This window comes from Chanodichthys erythropterus, chromosome 14 (genome assembly GCF_024489055.1).
Source record: "Chanodichthys erythropterus isolate Z2021 chromosome 14, ASM2448905v1, whole genome shotgun sequence".
In the NCBI taxonomy this organism is placed as follows: domain Eukaryota; kingdom Metazoa; phylum Chordata; class Actinopteri; order Cypriniformes; family Xenocyprididae; genus Chanodichthys; species Chanodichthys erythropterus.
The window spans coordinates 26,660,819-26,679,932 of NC_090234.1; the positions used below are offsets into that span (position 1 = coordinate 26,660,819).

The following is a 19,114-nucleotide window of genomic DNA, read 5'->3' on the forward strand; positions in this document are numbered from 1 at the left end:
GAGTTTCAGCTTATTAAAAATCTCTTATTAAAATGCTCTATACTTTTTAAAAATATGTCATCTATTTTAAAATCTATTAATTTTATAAATGTATTATTTTTGCTACTGATCATCTTTTAAATATTTAGCCACAGATAGTTCACTAAAGATTCAAGTGAAGGATACATATCTACGAGTTAAGCTGGCACAGTAAGGCCACTCCACGACGGATCCAGTGCTCTGGAGGCACGTCTGAATTCAGGGTCATTGCAATGACGTAGTTGGTGGAGTGTCCAGTGGTGGAAAGGGTTCCGCGTCTCTCACTGGTCTTGTATACAGGAGAAATGTAGCACTGGCGCTCTGGGATGTCCTGCTTCTTCATGGGCTTCAGCCAGATCTGCAAACAGACAGTATGATGTGTAGGTGATGAGAAGTTTCTTTGCTCTTTCTCTCTTCCTACGATTTGCTTTGATTACCATACAAATATGAAATTTCACTGTAATGTGATGTGGTTGGTTATTTCATCATTTCTAACAGAATGAGAGGAGTAGGACTTTTGTCAAGCTCTAAAAAAAGAAGAAAAAAAAAAGCTGTCACCAAAAACAAATTCAAAGACCCCAAACCCCTTTAACAGAAACTCTTAATATAAGCATTTCATCTGAAACTGAAAATAAAGTTATAAAATAGACACACACACACACACACACAAAGGGGTACATTAAAAGTAGGTGGAGATATATATATATATATATATATATATATATATATATATATATATATATATATATATATATATATATATATATATATATATAAAAACCACCAACGTGTGTGTGTGTGTGTGTGTGTGTGTGTGTGTGTGTGTGTGTGTGTGTATTTTATAACTTTATTTTCAGTTTCAGATGAAATGCTTTCAGCTAAAATTAACAATGGCCTACAAAAGAAATTTGCATTTCAAAGTTTTACCGTAAGTAACAAATGCATGTTTAATTAAGTTTAGCTCTTGTCAAACTTATTTTGGTAATGAGTTTTCCTGAAATGTCTGAATATTAAACAGCACTGAATCCATTATTTATTGTGGCAATGTCCATTGTGCAGAATAAAAAGGACAAAATTAATAGAATCTTCTTCTTCTCTTCTTGTTCTGTTACATTTAACAACCTATTTGAATATCTCACCTGTCATATATAGACATGATTAGAACTCCCTTCACATACTGTATTTAAATAAGAAAAAAAAAAAAATTTTATTAAATTTTTAATATGTTGAGATTTTTTTCTTCTTTCTTTCTTCAAGAAGCCCCAAGATAATTTGGCACAATTATATGTGATGAAAAGAGTCATCTTCAAGGAAATCTGAAAAATGTGGTGTCTGCGCAGACCGTCTTCAAGTGGATTTATGCATCTGTTTTTATACATAGCACTTCTATGGTTGCGTTGCAGCTGCCCTGAGATCAAAGTCAACATATTTGCTTTTTTGATACATTATCAATACAAACATTTTGTTCCTTGTTGAATATCTGGTTTCACTCGGAAATATGTTACATTATGGTCGAGCTGGGAATGCTGTTTGATGTTGACTTTAAATGCTTCCAGTGCATTTAACAGAAGAAATGCATTTTGTTGTGGGTTGACTTTTTCCATGCATGGCAGTGGCACCTGATAACAACCAGCCATTTCATGCTTTTATAACTGGACTAATCTGAAGACTGAAGAGAAGAACCTGAAAGTGTGCACATATGATTTAGCCGCTCTGTGCAGGAAATTATTTTTTAGCATAATGTACCTTCGTTCACATTTTTTGCATGCTGCTTTAAAATCAGGAAAAAAAGATGTCTCGTGATTGCTTCTTGTTTCCATAGATACTGTTATAGTTTGCCTGCAGGCAAACAGATTTTTTGAATTGCATTGAAACTTTTGAATTGCGCTGAAACAAGTTTTTGCAAGTTTAATACATTTTTCAACCGACTGCTCATTACAGTGGAATGACTTTCTTGTGACTTAAATCTCTGTTAGTAATATGTACCCGCATCAGAGGATATGCATGATGTCATCAGCCTCATTTGAATGAGATTATACATTTTATAGTCTCTCACCACAGGCATGGTGTCATGCAGGATTTTGGGGAAAGACTCTGCCAAGCGTTTTGTTCTCCGATCCCAGCGGGCACCATCTAAGAAAAGGCCACGGATGTAAACACCTGAGAGAAGCACAAATACAAAAAGTACAGAGGATTAATTATTAGAAAAGGTGTGGGTACTGCATGAGAAGTCAAAGTATCTAGCCAAAAACATAGTTTAAAAAGTGAGATCCACATTTAAAAGTAAAAAGTAAACTTTTTCCTTAGCTTTTCTTAATAAAGAACTTTGTAATGCACAATGTTTATTCACAATGTCCCTACTATGCAAGCCTACAGTACACTGAACTATTCTAAACCACTATTCTAAAACCTGTTACCTGAAATTTGCTACTTGAATTTCAGCAGTGGCTGATTTTATATAGACTGATCATTGACCGTGTTCACACTTGATTCAGATTCATCTTCAGCAATGGCTACAATTACAACATATTGCTTTATTGCTTTGACTAATGTGACGTGTCTTCCAGAGTTCGGCAAGTTCCTTCCAAAATGTAATACATTATATATTACTAGTTACTGTCATTTGAAAGTAATTAGTTACATTACAATATTTCTGTCTCTGAATTGCAATGCGTTACACTGCTTTTGTGTTACTTTTGAGTTACTTTCACCAAAATAACCACAGAAGTATGACAGCATAAAATGCTAAAATGTAGTTTAAAGCATAATGACTATGTAGGCTAGTGATCATCCAGGGGGCTTATAGATAACTTTTTTTGAGATAACTTAAAATTAATTTAAATATATTAATATAATTCATTAATTGTATTATTAATATGTTAAATTAAATATTAACAAACACCACCTCTCTGCTTATTCTGCGATTGTTTCGGAGCAGCCCACGCTGTTTGTCATCGCGCTGTGTGAAATGGCGGCTCAAAATACCCAACCGCATCAGTAATTAGTATACCCAAACTACATCTCTCAGTTGAATAAAGAAAACCAGTGTCGCTAATAAAGTTTTGATGGATGACGATTGTAATTAAGGTAAAGACGATTACAGTGACATACAAGGGTCGTACATTAGGCATGCGCGAGCCTGTTATTATTGATGAGCACACAGCCCGTGTGTGCTCGTGGCTCACTGATATATCTGCATCTGTTAGGGGCCGTTCACATATCGCAGCAGGCGTGCAGACAATGGAAGCGAGGTACTGGTCCAGGTGTTTTTTCAAGTGCTATTTCTAGAAAGTGCCTCACATAGATTGCAATATTGCACTTGACTTGACTATTACGTTCTTGTCCTTTTCTCTTAAAATAATGGGAGTAGCAGTGTCATCTCGAAAATGTAGAATCCGTCTCTGCAGTCATCCCAACCATTGAATTCCAGCACGAAATAGACATACTATTTTCCCCGTGGATTTTTTTCTCTGATGCTGGAATGTAAGGAAGAGGATTAGGGTCAAGCAATAATAAAAAAAATAAAACCATCTTGAGATTAAAGTTGTTAAATTTCGAGAAAAAGGTCGAGATAAAATGTTGAGAATAAACTCATTAAATTACGAGAAAAAACGTGTTAAATTTCAAGAAAAAAACTCGTTAAATTTCGAGAAAAAAGTCGAAATAAAATGTTGAGAATAAACTCGTTAAATTACGAGAAAAAACTCGTTAAATTTTGAGAAAAAGTTCGAGATAAAATGTTGAGAATAAACTCATTAAATTACGAGAAAAAAGTTGTAAGATTACGAGAACAAATTCGTTAAATTATGAGAAAAATGTCATTAAATTTAAAAAAAAAAAGTTGAGATAAAATGTTGAGAATAAAGTCATTAAATTACGAGAAAAAAGTCGTTAAATTACGAGAAAAAAGGCGAGATAAAATGTTGAGAATAAAGTCATTAAATTACAGGAATAAACATTAAATTACGAGAAAAAAGTCGAGATAAAATGTTGAGAATAAAGTCATTAAATTACAAGAAAAAAGTTGTTAAATTACGAGAACAAATTTGTTAAATTATGAGAAAAATGTCGTTAAATTTCGAGAAAAAAGTCGAGATAAAATGTTGAGAACAAAGACATTAAATTACAAGAAAAAAGTTGTTAAATTACGAGAAAAAAAACGAGATAAAATGTTGAGAATAAAGTCATTAAATTACAGGAATAAACATTAAATTACGAGAAAAAAGTTGTTAAATTACGAGAACAAATTCGTTAAATTACAAGAATAAATTCGTTAATGACTTTATTCTCAACATTTTATCTTGACTTTTTTCTCGAAATTTAACAACATTTTTCTCATAATTTAACGAATTTGTTCTCGTAATTTAATGACTTTTTTCTCGTAATTTAATGACTTTATTCTCAACATTTTATCTCGACTTTTTTCTTGAAATTGTAGAGTTTTTTCTCGTAATTTAATGAGTTTTTTCTCAAAATTTAACAACTTTAATCTCGAGATGGTTTTATTTTTTTATTATTGCTTGGCCCTAATCCTCTTCCATAGGAATGTCTTGCAGTGTTCGTAAAAAAAAAAAATAATAATAAATAATAATTAATAATTGTTGGGAGTAATGCAAATTGATGTACATGGTTGTTAACCCTAGTGTAAAAAAAAAAAAAAAAGAAAAAAAAAACTATACCAAAATCTATTTAAAATACATTTATTTCATACTAAGTATGCTTCAAATCCATTAACATGTTTATTGACATATCACTTAAGAGTTTACTGATATAAAATAATAATTAAACTTTATTTGGAGTATTTCTTTATTGCACAATGCACATTTCTTAATATTACGCCTAAAATGTGTTTTAATATCACCATTAATAAGGATCATATGAACTCTGTATAATATTAGTTTTAAAATGCGTACCTATAGTATACTTGCAATAGTTCCACTTCGGCACAATCAAATATACTTAAGTATATCTTTAGTTGGAACTCAGCACTACTTCCACACAATTAAAGTGCATTAAGTACAAAATTAGTTGTTCCAATTTAGCAGACTTTATGTATACAAGTTAAGTATACCAAAAGTACAATTGTAGGGTATTTTTATTAAGCACATAAATATGTAAATGTATTTATTTGTAGTATACTTAGCACTACAACAACAAAAAAGTATTTCAAATATATTTTAGTATTTTTTTTTTTTTTTTTTTTTTTTTCACTAGGAAAAGTTGAAAGTGTATTTTGGCTTGTAAGCTCGGAAAGATTTTAGACCTGCAGAAATTTACTTTAAGTATCATTTTTGCATTGAAAATGTAAGAGTATTCAGTTTAAATTCCTTGAAATAATACTTGAATAATGAGGTACTTTACACCCCTGCACAGTGCACACACATGCAAACTAACTAAAATCTCTCCCCATTTTACACACTGAGTGAACTATAAAAAATGAAGTAGACACAACAAAGTATCTGTTCAAGTCAAGCACACACATAAACAGCCTCATGCAGTGTGTGATGGCCTCAGAGAGATGGGTTTCCTCTGGAGAAATGCTCATCATGTACTGATGAAAGAGCAGCAGGGGTCTGATGTCAGAGCACTGTAATGTTGACTCTGATTGATGGCACTCAGCCGCGGTGAGGGGTTAATGAAACTGTGTGTCTCTCTTTCCTTTTGTCACTTGTAACCCATTTCCCTCTCATATATTTTACATTTCATGCTTGTCAATACTCTCTTTCTTTTGCTTCTCTCTCTTTATCTTTCTTACCATCCTCTGGGGGTTTTTTGTATTCCTTGTCCTCCATGACTTCAAAGTCGAAGCTGAGCAGGTCAATGGGAATGGTGTATTTTCGAGCAAAATTCTGCTGGCTTCCGGTGAGGAAGGCCTGAGTAAAAAAGAAGCCGGACATCCAGAACACTGCAGGTGTGCCGTCCATGTACCATCCCTGTGTGGATGACACAGATGAATGATACTATTATTGAATACCAAAATCAATAATCACAAACAACATCACTGGTCACAACTGATTCTAAAGGCATAACTTGAAGGCCAAAAGAGTCTTTGGAATTTTACAGACTCAAAGAATTTTTTTCTTTTATTGAACGGAAGGGCACTTGTATAATGCATTTACAATACAGTCTTTTGCAGAAGCACTGTTGTAATCTGAACTCATTGAATGAGACCGTGAGTCAGTTGCATTTCATGTGATTTTCCCGTGGCTCACAATGCACACTAGAATGCTTTCTGCTTCATCTGCTGTATGAATGTGCACTTGAGTATCCCAAAGACTCAGTGGGAAACAACTTATTTGAATTAGAGACTTGAAATTGATCACTAGAAATTCTTAATGTGTACAGAACTCTGTTTTTCGAATCTAAATATGGTGTATTACTGAAAGTAAGAAAGGAACGTTTTTTTTCTCTCATACACTACCATTCAAAAGTTTGGGGAAACCATTCTAATATGCTGATTTGTGGCTCAAGAAACATTTCTTATTATTATCAACATTGAAAACAGTTGCGTTGCTTAATATTTTTGCGGAAACCGTGAGTTTCAGGATTTTTGATGAATAGAAAGTTCAAAAGAACATTTATTTGAAAGATATCTTTTGTAAAATTATAAATGCCTTTAACTTTTGATCAATTTAATGCATCTTTGTGCAACAAAACTATTCATTTCTTTAAAAAAAAAAATTGTACTGACCCCAAACTTTTGAACAGTAGTGTGTATGCACTAATGATTGTAGCCTTTGATACTTTGTTTGCCTAAGCAATTACTGCGAACATGCCATTTCCATGCCAAATAAAGTGTGAAAGTAAAGAGTTTACCTGTAAAAACTTGAGTCTTTCAAGAAAGTCACTGATGTAGCTTCCCAGTGGTTTGAGGCTGGGATACGACTTCTTCATCCACATGGCAGGGATGCGGCCCTTCAGAATGCTGCTCACTACTTCCTCAAGTTCAGAAGACATAACCACCAGTCCCTATGTCAAGACACACATGCATTCATTCATTCCTTTGTGTCTTTCCATCTTGATTTTTTATTTATAATCATCAAAATTTAATGGAAATTGCCATCACATGTCACCTGTGTAAATTCCTTATAGGGGTCATATTTACAGTATATTGGCATTTTCTTTTCTAAGGAAAAGTTATGTTGTCATTTTCTTTTTGTCTTTCTAAGAGCTGGTTTCAAACTTTATTGCATTTGATGTTGTATAGAGATGTATGATCATGAATGATAATGAAAGGATAAAGGAGAGAGGTTCCTCAGAGCAGAAATCAAGCTGTAGTCAGAAGAGATAAAGGGATTATTTTAGGGTTAGATTATAGGATAAGGGTTCACAATGTGTAAATGAAAGCCAGGGTTGTGCTCAGATCTCGGCATATGCATCCCTCTCACCCTGCAGGGTAATAATGCTAACTGGGATCAGAACTGTCAGTCAAACTAAAGGACAAACTAAAGGAGGCTCAGCTGGAGTGAACAGCATTAGGACATGCCCTGGGGCACGATGAATTTTCCTTGTATCTTTCAACAGGGAGAGAATGATCAAATACTTTTTTGGCAAGTTTGCATTGCTTCCATATAAGGTTTTTGCAATCCAGAAATTTTGCAAATTTGAAACAATGGAACATTATGCTCATTAGAATAATCATTTTAAATGGATCTTTCTAAATTAAAAAAATAATAATATATTTAATATATTTATTATATTTATAATCTCAAGCATCATACTCGCATCAACTGACTCTCAGCTAATCATTGTCTACCTAGAGGAATACGACACCTATCACGGCATCCCTACATATAAGGTTCATTCAGTAATATCAGCTAATTACCCTCCTCCATCCCCTAGCTCGTCCTTCTGATATTCCTCTTCAAACCAGAATGTCATTTATCTTCATTTATGTTGTCACATTAAATTATCATCATTATGAACATTAATGATATCTGCAATACTTTTATGTTGGTTCTGTTCTGTTTACTGTAATGGGGTTAATGTAATGCGCTCCCTCCTCTTATTCATACTAGGCTGCATAGATGGGCAGGGAGTTCATGCCCAGAACAGAACCATACCACTAATCCAAACAGTATGCAAATTCTTAATCATCAATCGACGATAGTGGTCCTGACAGAAATATAAAATACACACATACAATGGGTATATAAGTAGAAAAGTCTTTTTTGCAATGACAGCTTCAAGGCACCTGTATGACCAAACTTGAATATTCAATCTTGAATATTCTGGGGGTCTCTCTTGTGAATTTTGATCTTCAGTTCCTTCCACAAATGCTCTGTTGGGTGTCACATGTCTTGTGTTTCTGTTTCCCCTGTGACCTAGTTTTCCTCAGTCTGTTTGATTAGTTCATTTTATCCACCTGTGTCTAGTTAATTATCTCATCAGTTCCCTTTGTTTGCTTTGTGTATTTAATCCCTGTGTTCTCCTTCATTCCTTGTCTGTTCTCGTTTGATGTAAGTCATGTTTAACTACGTTTAAGTTTGAGGTGTATATTGTGCTACCTGCTTGTTCTAGTGATTAAATCCTACTCCTTGTATTCTCTGTCGTCCTTGTGCCTTTTGATATACATGTCACGTAACATTGGGTTTAGGTCTGGTGAATTACAGGGACATTCAAACAACTTTATTTCTTATTCTGGAACCAATTCAAACTTCCCTTTGCAGCGTGTTTTGGAACGTTGTCCTGGTGGAAAAATCCACCAAAGTTTCATCTTCATCCTGGGGGATGGCAACGAATTCATCTCAAGAATTCCTAGTTACATGGCTCCATTCATCTTCCCTTCAATAATATTGATTCTGCCAGTTTCATGAGAAGAGAAACGGCCCCATACCATGATGCTTCCACCTTGAAAACATCACTGTTGGTATGATATTTTTAGGATCATATGAAAAAAGCCATTTCTACTCCAAACATGGCATGTGGTATTGTTGCCAAAAGTTAAATTTGTCTCATCTGACCACACTAAGTTCTCCCAGTAGTTCAGACCCTTTGAAATGTGTAGAAAACTTCAAATGAGCTTCTACATGCATGTTCTTCAATAATGGAGCTTTCTGTGGTGAGCGTGCATGAAGGCTGTGGCGGTGGAGTGCATTTCCTATTGTGTTCTGTGACAACTGTACCTGCTGTCTTTCTGGACCTCTTTCTGAGTGGTCCTTTGTTCTTGGGGTACTCTTCTGACTAACCTTCTGACTCCCTGATTAGAAATCCTGTGAGGAGCTTCTTTCATGGCCAGTTGATGGTGGAATGATGTTACTTTCAGTTGTGGAAAATGGCCCCAGTTGTGCTTACAGGAACATTTAGGAGTTGGAATATCCTTCTGTAACCAGTACCGTTATGTACGACAAATTTTGTTGTGAAAGTCTTGGGAGAGCTCTTTGCCTCTTCCATCATGAGATGTCCAATACTTTCATTCAGAGATGGGTAAGCCTTTCTAACCTAACATGCACTTACCCAACTAATTCTATTTCCCAAGTCATTTAACTTTATTACACAACTTTTTTTTATGGATTGTAATATTATGATTTCCTGATTTGTATTGATTTCTTGAGCTAATGCCAATGTCTGCTCAATTTTATGTGAATTGCTGCATTTAAACTTTGTATAATAAATTTTTTTTTAAAAAGTTAACGTATTCAATATACTGTGTATAAAACATTTGGTCAGTCACTTGCTAAACTTCTGTTATCTTCTAACCTCCCTCAGCAAGCTTTCTTGAATAATTTATATTGTGAGTAAATGTGTTTAGACAATATGAATACTGTGTAAGTATGACATGAAATGCCATATACTCCTGAAAGCTAAATGAATGTTGCTAACTGGACCATGCTATGAGCAAATGGAAAGAAAACGGACCAGAAAGAATAAGGACCTGAAAACATGATCGATTGAATGTTTTGCTAATGTTCTGACCTTGATGGCCTTCTGGATGTTGACACAAGAATCCCGGATGGTCTTGAGGAGTTTGTTGAATCGTCCCATCTCCTGCACCAGCACTGTGTTCATGCTTTGATTGTAGCTGGTGGGGTACTTGCGCATGGCGGCATCTGTATCGAAATCCTGAGGAAGTTTATTAAGAATGTCTGCAGCCACCTCATACACCATGTCATCAGTAGATGTAGCACTGCCACCTGAAGAACGAGACTGTGAGGGTGAAATCAAGCAAAAATAAGTTACAAACATCAGACAGGCCATAAATACTACTACTAAGAACTACCTTATACTAGCTAGTTTGCACCAATAATAAAAATGTGTTTGCACACCTGAGTGAGAAGAATGCTATCAAACAGCAGCTGTGTTTCCACTTGGTCCTTAGTAATATCAGCATTGGCATTCATGCCAAAGACTTCAGGTGAGGGATTGAGAGGAAGCGCCTTGGTGTACTCAATGTAGCTGTTATACTGAAAAGGAAACAATCAGCTTCTTAATGCAACACTAAATCCAGGATGGTGATGCTAAATAAATGGCATGCACTTAAAACAGGCTACCCTTGAGATTGCTGACATTTATAATAATGGCTATGCAAATGACATTCATGAATAAAAGATTTTGAGAGAAAATGCCAAATAAAATTGGGCATAGATTATACATGTGCTCACAAATAAATCAGACATCACCACTGGCAGTAACCCGCTGTGTTTAGTTATTGAACTTAAAGCTCATAATCCCTTTTCAGAACTTTCATAAAAAGGCAGAATGATGCATCTCCAAAATATGCATGTTTTTTGATTGTTTACCAAGTCATTTATATCTGTAGTCATTTTAAAGAGTCATATAATGTGGGAGGGTTTCTGACCCACTGAGCTCACAAACACCTTGACTGATCTTGTACAAAGAAAAGAATTGTTGTTTTCTCTTATAATTGCTTTCTTTTGGGATTTGTTTTGAATGAGAAACCTCGGCCTGCAGAGCTGCATATGGTCTTCCTTTGAAGAAAATATGATCAAGGAAGGAAAATGAAGCCTTGCTTCAGTTTGGTTTCCAGTGAGATCTGTGTAGAGAATCTCTTTGAATTTTGTAAGACAGAAATATTGAACTAACTTTAATGTCAGCTGCTGAAATTCTGTCTGACATAACCCCTCTAAAACTGGACAAGCTTTTGAACTATAAAATGTATTCTTTAAGGGTTGATAACTTAATCATCTTTGCCGTATCCATGTGCTGATTTAAAAAAAAAAAAAAAAAAAAAAAAAATTTTAGACTGGTTCGGGTCGACACCTCTGCAGAGTAGCCCAGTTCCTGCATGACTCGTCATAGACATAAAGCTATGTCTACAATGTTCTTCCGCAAGATGCATGCAGTTTTGTTTATTAACTGCTAGAGCACCAAAAAGTTAATTTGATTATGATTCACAGGGTAACGATTCGATTATAAAATGATTCTAGATCTATCACGATGCATCTTTTCCTCCAATTTTGTATTAATAATAATTATATTAATAATCACAATATAGTTTTTTTTGTTATTTTATCTTCGTTATTAAAATAAGAATAAGGATGCAAATAACAAACAGAACAAATACAATATAAGTAAAAAACTAATGAAATTAACAGTGCATTTTTTTTTTTACATCTATTTAACATTAGCATTCTACTAAGAAATAATTGAATAATCAAATGTAAAAATAAGTACTGCATGATCTTTAGTGTATTAATTACAAACAAACTGATTATTATTAAAGCTACAAAAGTTATTCAGTCAAGAGCAGTGAGTGATTTCCTTATTTCTTTTGTTGCTTGATTAACGTAAATGACAAAGCGTGCCAAACAAGTCCTGAAAAGTGAAGCCAAAGTGTCTTGATCGCCTCCAGGTGGCTGGATGCAGTATAGGTCCTAAATCCCGCCCTCTCCATGTAATCCAATGGGATGTTAGACAAACGAAACAATTAAATTACACTTTTCAAAGACAATTTCTGTAAATTTAGGCAGTTTTTATCATGCTGGTGTATGTTCTTTAAAAAAGTTTTAGTTAGTTTTAGTTGGTTTTAGTTGGTTATTTGATGCTATAAAAACAGGAGTTTGACGTCATGATTGACAGCTAAGATTGACAGCTTCTCTGAGTTAAATAGTCACTGAGGCACCAATGGACTTTTTTTAGATCTTCATGAGGTGATTGGAGCTTTAACTTTAATTTCTACATCTCCATAACTGTTTATTTCATATCGACATAATGAGTTGTTCTGAGTTTGAGTTAATATAATGTTACACATCAGATTTTCCCCCCTAGCTGTTTACGTTCACTTTAAGCATAACTAACTATGTGAATACTCACCAAGACAGATATTTTGAAATAATTGTGTTTGACCATTAAGCACAATAAGCCACGAAAGAGATCTGGATTCAATATTGCACGCTATCTAAGAGGGGTAGCTTTCTGTGAGCGTGCTCAGAGGCAAGAGGCAAGTGCTTTGCTTACGAAGGACATATATGCAACTTTTTTAAAAGTAAAATAGCTTATAATAAGAGTAATTTATTTACAATGAAACGGTACATTAATATGTATGATAGGCCTAATTAATTAGATATTTATATTCATCAATTCTTTTGTTTGCATGCATCGATGCAGTGTCATTCACATCAGCATCGCAATGCATCGAAAAAACTATTATAATCCAAAGCTCCAATTACTGTTTTTACTGATCAAAGAAAAATGCAGCCTTTGATGAGCATAAGAGACTTTAAATCTTACCAACCAACAAACTTTTAAATGGCAGTATATATGACAGACTGAATATGCTGTTCATCAGTTTTGTCATTTATCTTTTTGTCATTGTTTCTTACATCTCCTTCAGGTGGTGAGTAATACAGGCCACTGGGGTCAAACTTGTAATTGGCATCGTCAGTGATCTCGGGGGTGTAGAATATGGAAAGTATTGTGCGCAGCGTCCTGCGATCCCAGTCATCTGTGACCCGACCTCCGTAGTTACACTCTCCTGTCATGTAGCGAAGAGCATCAAAGGGGATCTCCTAGTAAGGACACACAGAGAGAAATCACCATATAAGCAACTCTAAACGTAATAAGGTGAACTATACATAACATGGTGAATGAAAAATGTCTTGGGATGGTAATCAGTTGAGAATGATGAGTTTAATTAATAATTGTAATTATCTGAAACATTTTAAAGGAGCAGATGACAAATCCATTTCCATGATGAATCATTTTTGCAGCTCAGTTTCAATAAACTCTCTTTTTGGACTAAGGTGAAGCTATTTTATCTCAAAAGATCAAGGAAAGTTTGATTTCTCATATTTATGACTTACCTGTTTTAATCATATTTATTTTAATTTAGAATAGTGTGGCTACTTGTGTGAAGTGCTACTTTTGACGATGACTCTCACAAAGACATCTCAGGCAAGGGCTGTGTCCCAATTTTTCACCCTATTGTTCAGATTGTTTAAAAAAAACAACAAAAAAAGAGAAAGAAAGAAACAGACAACAACAACCTTTTCATGTGTCTTAAAAGCAGGGCCACTCGACAAAGACTCTTTTTTTTTAAGTGGGGGTGCATGTCAGGTTAGTGGGTTCGATATAACGATCTTCGGGGGATATGAAAAGATGGACAGAGGAGTGGCAGGATTGTGACATTTCCGGCTGAAATTTCCCTTGCTAATGCAGTGGGTGGCACTCTGTAGCACTGGAGAAATGTCAGAGCATTCAGGGAAGCTCTTGATCAGTTGGTGCAGTCTGCTTGTTTTGAAAGGAGGAAGGGAAGTATGAGGAGTGCTTCTCTGAAGTTGGGAAAATGTCAAGAACGTTCTTTTTTTTAGGGGTGGTTTAAGGGGCGCGCTGGAAAGCATGAAAAGGAAGAGGGTGATGTGGAAAGTGTATGTGTGTTGTAAGAACAGTGAAAGACAATTTGTATGTGTGTGAATATAAAGAAAAGACAGGTACACGTGTGATATTACCTCATACTGGTCCAAGAACATGTGTAACTGCTGGACAGAGATCCGCAGATCTGTCTCGTTAAACTCATAGGGGATGTTCCAGCCAAGAGGACCAAATTTCCTCCTCTCTTGGGTCAGGGCATGGAAGAAGCACAAGCTAAACAGCAGCTTCTTAAAGACAGCCTGAAAACACACACAGAAGCTGCTTTTTTAGATTTTTTTTAAACAATTAATAGGAAGTTTAATTATCAAGGAGTCCAAAAATAAACATCACAACCATCAAAAGATATGCACAACTTTAAAAAACTTGACTTCCCTCTGTGAAGGACCTACCGGCTTTGAGCTGCTGTCAAAGAACTCAGGGTCAGATATAGGGTCCATGTAGAAAGAACGAATGATGTTGGAGCGCAGCCCCTTGGGAGCCTCATTGGTCATTTTGACTCCGTTTTGCAGTACAGCCACAGGGAAGTTGGGAGAGGGGTAACTGGTCAGCCACAAGCGGAAGTCTGGGTGAGTGGTATCTGGATTCAGCTCCTGTCAGAAAATCAAAGTGCTGCTTCAGAGAATTTCTAATGCACTTTTTTATGTTGTACACACAAATACATTAGACGTGCAATGCATGCATTTAAAAATGTAAAGAGTATTTTACACTAAAAATAATAGTCTACATGAAGGAACAAATGTGGGTGTGAAAATAATATTATTAAAAGCTACTGTTCCATCATGATTGGATCATCAAATCTTTATGTACAACCTCACAAACACGCTCAAGGGTGGACATCCAAGAGGTAGCCAGGTGGCAGTTCTGTAAAACCACCCAGGTTCCCTCCCTCACACCAGTCTCAATCATGCTCATGGCGATGGGGCCCTGACCCTGTCCCAGAGACAGGGAGGTCAGTCTGTTACCTGTGAAACCCTGAAAAACAAGCAATACACAGAGTGTTAATAATAAAAGAGCATCATCCTTCACAACAGACGCCACCCATCACAAAACAAAACAGTCTATTCCAAAAACCTTAAGAATTACAGCTGTTAAAAAATGAATCTTACTACTAATACAGAGTAATTTGATCAGAAAAAGGAGATTTAAAGTCTATAATTGTTTGTACCTGTTCTTCGCCAAACTTGAGCAGTGCTGCCATGGGGTCTGATCCCGGGGACAGGATAAAGATGAGCGGAGCGCAGCAGTGACTGTCAGCAAAAGCCGTGGCCAAATTAAAGGGTGGCACCTCAATAAACTGCTGCCCCAAGTTGTCTGACACAAACTCTTGAACCATGGGAACAATCTGAGATGGTTAAAAAATTTGAGGTTTTTACTGATACTCCACATTATAATATTTGGGGTAGGTTTTTGATGGTCTTGGAAGAAACCTCACCAAGGCTGCATTTATTTGATCAAAAATACAATAAAATATTGAGAGTTATTATGAAAATTTAAAATGACTGTTTTTCTATTTTAATATATTGTAATATATATTCAGCGGTCATTCAGTCTTCAGTGTCACATGATCCTTCATAAGTCATTCTAATATGCTAATTTGGTGCTTAAAACATTTCTTATTGTAATCATTGTTGAAAACATTTGTGGTGCCGATACATCTTTATACAAAATGTAACAAAATCTTTTGGAACATTATACGTGCCTTTACATTTGATGCATCCTTGCTGAATAAAAGAATACATTTTCTCACAATCCAATCTGAGGTGTATTAATAAACACAGTGAAAAGAACCGTACCTTGTCTGGCCGTAAGCATCTTATAACCAACATCCTTTGGAACTGTCCTAGTTTCTCCTGCCACTCTGAAGGGAACGCAGTGTGATGGGGGTCCTGCAGAACACACACAGACCATAAAATAAAAATCTGGTGTTCCTTTCATACTTCCCCAGTCCATTTCATACCGCTGAGCAGGAAAGAAATAGTGTGTGCTTAATCTCAATGGCACCTTGCTATCGTAAACCTCTTTCCAGCCCTCCCGGAGTCGAGCCAGGTCTTTCCTCAGGCCTTTAAAGTGCTCCATCTCATCCAATCGACAGATCTCATCCCAGGATGTTTTAGGCAACCAGGTGCAGGGGTTTGAATGAGGGTTATCCAGACCCACACCGCCTGTCAGGAGAAAACGCCATTCCTTCTCATCCACCTGAAAGAAAAGGGAACAGAAGGTGGTAGGAGAGTGTTGTCCGTGCATTACTTTATTCAGTTATATCTGCAATGAAAATTCTTTAGACAGGATTTGTTTTTCAGCAGCTGTGCTTGATTAAACATCCAACTCAAAAGAACAGAACAATATCGAATGAGTCTTAAAAATCGCCTGCAGAAAATCCGCAATCTATGAAAATAAATGTACTGGTGCATTGCCCCCACACCACTTGATTCAGGAGCTGACAAAACTACTGACAGCACAATAAATGGATGACAGACAGTTGCAACTTTAGTAACAGCTAAGGCATGGAGAGCCAGTGTGACAAACATTGATCATAAATCACTTAAACTTCGATTAAATCGGTTAAACTAGTGTTTATGTGGACGAATGTTGCAGGACCATTTGAGACAGTCATGATATAAACATCGTCAGACTGATGCATGCAAGCCATTAACCTTAAGATGCCTTGTGTGAGAGTAACCTCTTCATTCTTACTATTATTTATCACATGAAGCACTGTCTTGCCCAAGTTTATTGATTCAATAAATCACAGCTGTGTGCAAGTGAAGGCAGTTACTCACGAGCTTGTTGTGTTTGAGCAGGTTGACATTGAGGCAGAAGGAGAAGAGGAGTTTGTCCTTCTCAAACAGAGAGCGACATACGTTGACGTAAAGAGAGTACGTAAAATAGTCCTTCAGAATTTGGAGTCTAAATACACAGAGAAACATATTTGTGTTCAATGACTAGATCAGTGGTTAATAATAATAAACAATCTCAAAATTATGATGTCAGTTTAATGGTTTACATCAATTATTATTATTTATTTTTTTACATTTTAATTAAGATTATGTTAATATAAGAAATTAATATTTCAAACATTAAATTATTAAATAAACACCTGATGCTACTGTAGAACAGCACTCTCTTTTTTAGAGTTTTAGAGTTTTAAAGATCTATTTTTTGGTGTCTCTATCCTCTAGAGAATTGGCACTGTGTTCTTTTAACCAGAGGATTTTGCCCTGGGCTGAAGTGTCATAGTATTCCCACAGCTCTCAGATTTCAAACTCACATCAGAACACCATAGTGTCCAAGTAAGACAGTGCTGACGCTAAATAGTCATACAGGGAAACAATGTCTTCATATTCTTTTGTTATGAAAAAACCTCCCCACGTTAGACATCCATATTACCACAGAACCCATGTTAGTAATAGTTTCTCTGGAAACTGTGGTGCCCTGCTTAAAGTGATAGTTCAATTAAAAATGAATGTACTGTCATCATTTTTGTCATTCCACGTATGACTTTCTTTCTTTCAACTGTTTTTGTTTATATAATGAAAATCAGTGGGGCCAAAAACAACATTATTATACTTTCATTAAATGGAAAGGAAAAAAAAACAAAGCAAAAATATTTTTCAAAATGCCATCTTCTGTGTTGAGAAAGAAAAAAGAAAGTATCCTATTATGTCTCAAGTGCCTTATAGCTGCAACTTTAACTTTTCAAAGCATGCCATAACTGCAATGAAACGCATGAAATTACCATAATAGATATAATTTAAATTAAACACCTCTAGCGACAGAGTACCTTTGTTCGAGAAGGTCACTTTTTTGGGAATTATCAATGGACAGGATGAAGAGGTTGATGAACCAGGTTAGAGAGTACTGATACATGGGCTCAATGTTGGCCAGGTCAGCGATGGAGAAAAACAAAATTGCAGAGTGGATGGCGATGGGGGTGTAGCCCAAGCGTGTCTGATCAATCTTCTGCTCAGTAACCTCAGCAATGGCCTGTTTCTCAGAAATCTCATTGGCCAGAACCTTAGAAGATGAGAGGATCTGAACAGCAGTCTCATCTTCCAAAATGTTCCCCTCTGAGGCAGAGAGCACTTCTAGGATTTTATCCTCTATTTCTTTCAGCTGTCTACAAAGAAAAGAGAGAGAAAGTACATGGTTAAATGCACTGAGAGAGCATGCTGCTCTTTGCCCTCACTTCATAAGCAGATAATTATTTACCCGAGGATTCAACTTTTTTTTTGTCTTGCTTTTAGACACAATATTTGAAGCAAGGAACACATAGGACTAAACTGTCAGGTTAATTGTGTTTCTGGGTGATACCTCTTGTTCTCAGCCCCCTGTACGATGAGGGCTTGTTTCTCCTCCTCAAGGTCAGGTCTCTCTCTGGCCACCACAATGCCCAACAGCTGGTCTTGCATCCCCTCTGGGGTGATCATGAAGTTCAGCAGGGTCACCTGAACAGAACAGAGAAAAACAGAGACAGTGCTGGGGGCAGGTGTTCTTAGAATCCTATTTTTAATGAGAGCAGACCCTTGTGTTTATTATTTACAAGAGCCCCAGAAGGCCCTTTTCCAAATCCCCTTATGGATTTGGCATAACCAACCACAAAACTAACTTTTCTAGAAAATGATCTCATCCAAGGTTTTGTGACTGCTTGCTAATATCAGACCTAATATTTCTTTGATTACCAGCTGTGATACATGTGAGTCTGCGGTGGAACACATTTTGTAATGAAGAATTGCAATCCTGATGTTCCTCGACAGTATCATTTGTTTTATCCTGTTGTGAACACCACATGCTCATCCTAAAAGTGAAATGATATATCAAGCTTATTAAGGTGTGGTTGTGAAGGAAGCAAGTCCAGAATCCAGGTATTGCAAGCAGGGTTTTAATTTAAGTTAAAATTTTTTGTTCAAGCTCGCAGACCAGCCTGACACAGCAACAGTGACTCAACCAATGAGTTTAGGGCAGGATTATTTGTTTGTCTGACCAACGTGAGCGTTCAGGGAATTTTTGCATATCCTTTTGTTGGCCCTAGTGGCATAGATATGACACACCTGCCCTTTAATTTTAAACAGTGGTCATGTAGACTGTCTGTAACACACTTTAAGACAAAGTTTAACTGTAAAGCTTGTTTTCTATGTACATGTTTATGATTTTATGGTAGAACAGGTAGAATAAGTTATGTTGAAACAACACAACTAGATGTTAGATGTCATGAAAAAAGACTCTCTCAACTGGCCACTGGTTTAATTATTTATAAGTTTCCAGTTAA

General features: G+C 35.9%; 1 protein-coding gene across 1 annotated transcript in view; it reads right to left on the reverse strand.

Annotated features, from left to right (window-relative positions):
* Nucleotides 1–61: 61 nt before the first annotated feature.
* The window catches only part of dnah7 (dynein, axonemal, heavy chain 7), a 78,189-nt gene continuing 59,136 nt past the window's right edge, over nucleotides 62–19,114 (reverse strand). Inside the window, exons 51-66 of the mRNA XM_067408992.1 lie at nucleotides 18,160–18,293; nucleotides 17,630–17,965; nucleotides 16,629–16,755; nucleotides 15,850–16,044; nucleotides 15,642–15,734; nucleotides 15,014–15,190; nucleotides 14,659–14,820; nucleotides 14,238–14,438; nucleotides 13,926–14,087; nucleotides 12,801–12,986; nucleotides 10,284–10,421; nucleotides 9,934–10,164; nucleotides 6,835–6,987; nucleotides 5,774–5,951; nucleotides 2,075–2,178; nucleotides 62–376 (exon numbers count right to left, since the gene is read on the reverse strand). Coding sequence (XP_067265093.1) covers nucleotides 170–376; nucleotides 2,075–2,178; nucleotides 5,774–5,951; nucleotides 6,835–6,987; nucleotides 9,934–10,164; nucleotides 10,284–10,421; nucleotides 12,801–12,986; nucleotides 13,926–14,087; nucleotides 14,238–14,438; nucleotides 14,659–14,820; nucleotides 15,014–15,190; nucleotides 15,642–15,734; nucleotides 15,850–16,044; nucleotides 16,629–16,755; nucleotides 17,630–17,965; nucleotides 18,160–18,293 — 2,784 coding nt within the window. The 3' untranslated portion in view covers nucleotides 62–169. The remainder of the gene's footprint in view (nucleotides 377–2,074; nucleotides 2,179–5,773; nucleotides 5,952–6,834; nucleotides 6,988–9,933; nucleotides 10,165–10,283; nucleotides 10,422–12,800; nucleotides 12,987–13,925; nucleotides 14,088–14,237; nucleotides 14,439–14,658; nucleotides 14,821–15,013; nucleotides 15,191–15,641; nucleotides 15,735–15,849; nucleotides 16,045–16,628; nucleotides 16,756–17,629; nucleotides 17,966–18,159; nucleotides 18,294–19,114) is intronic.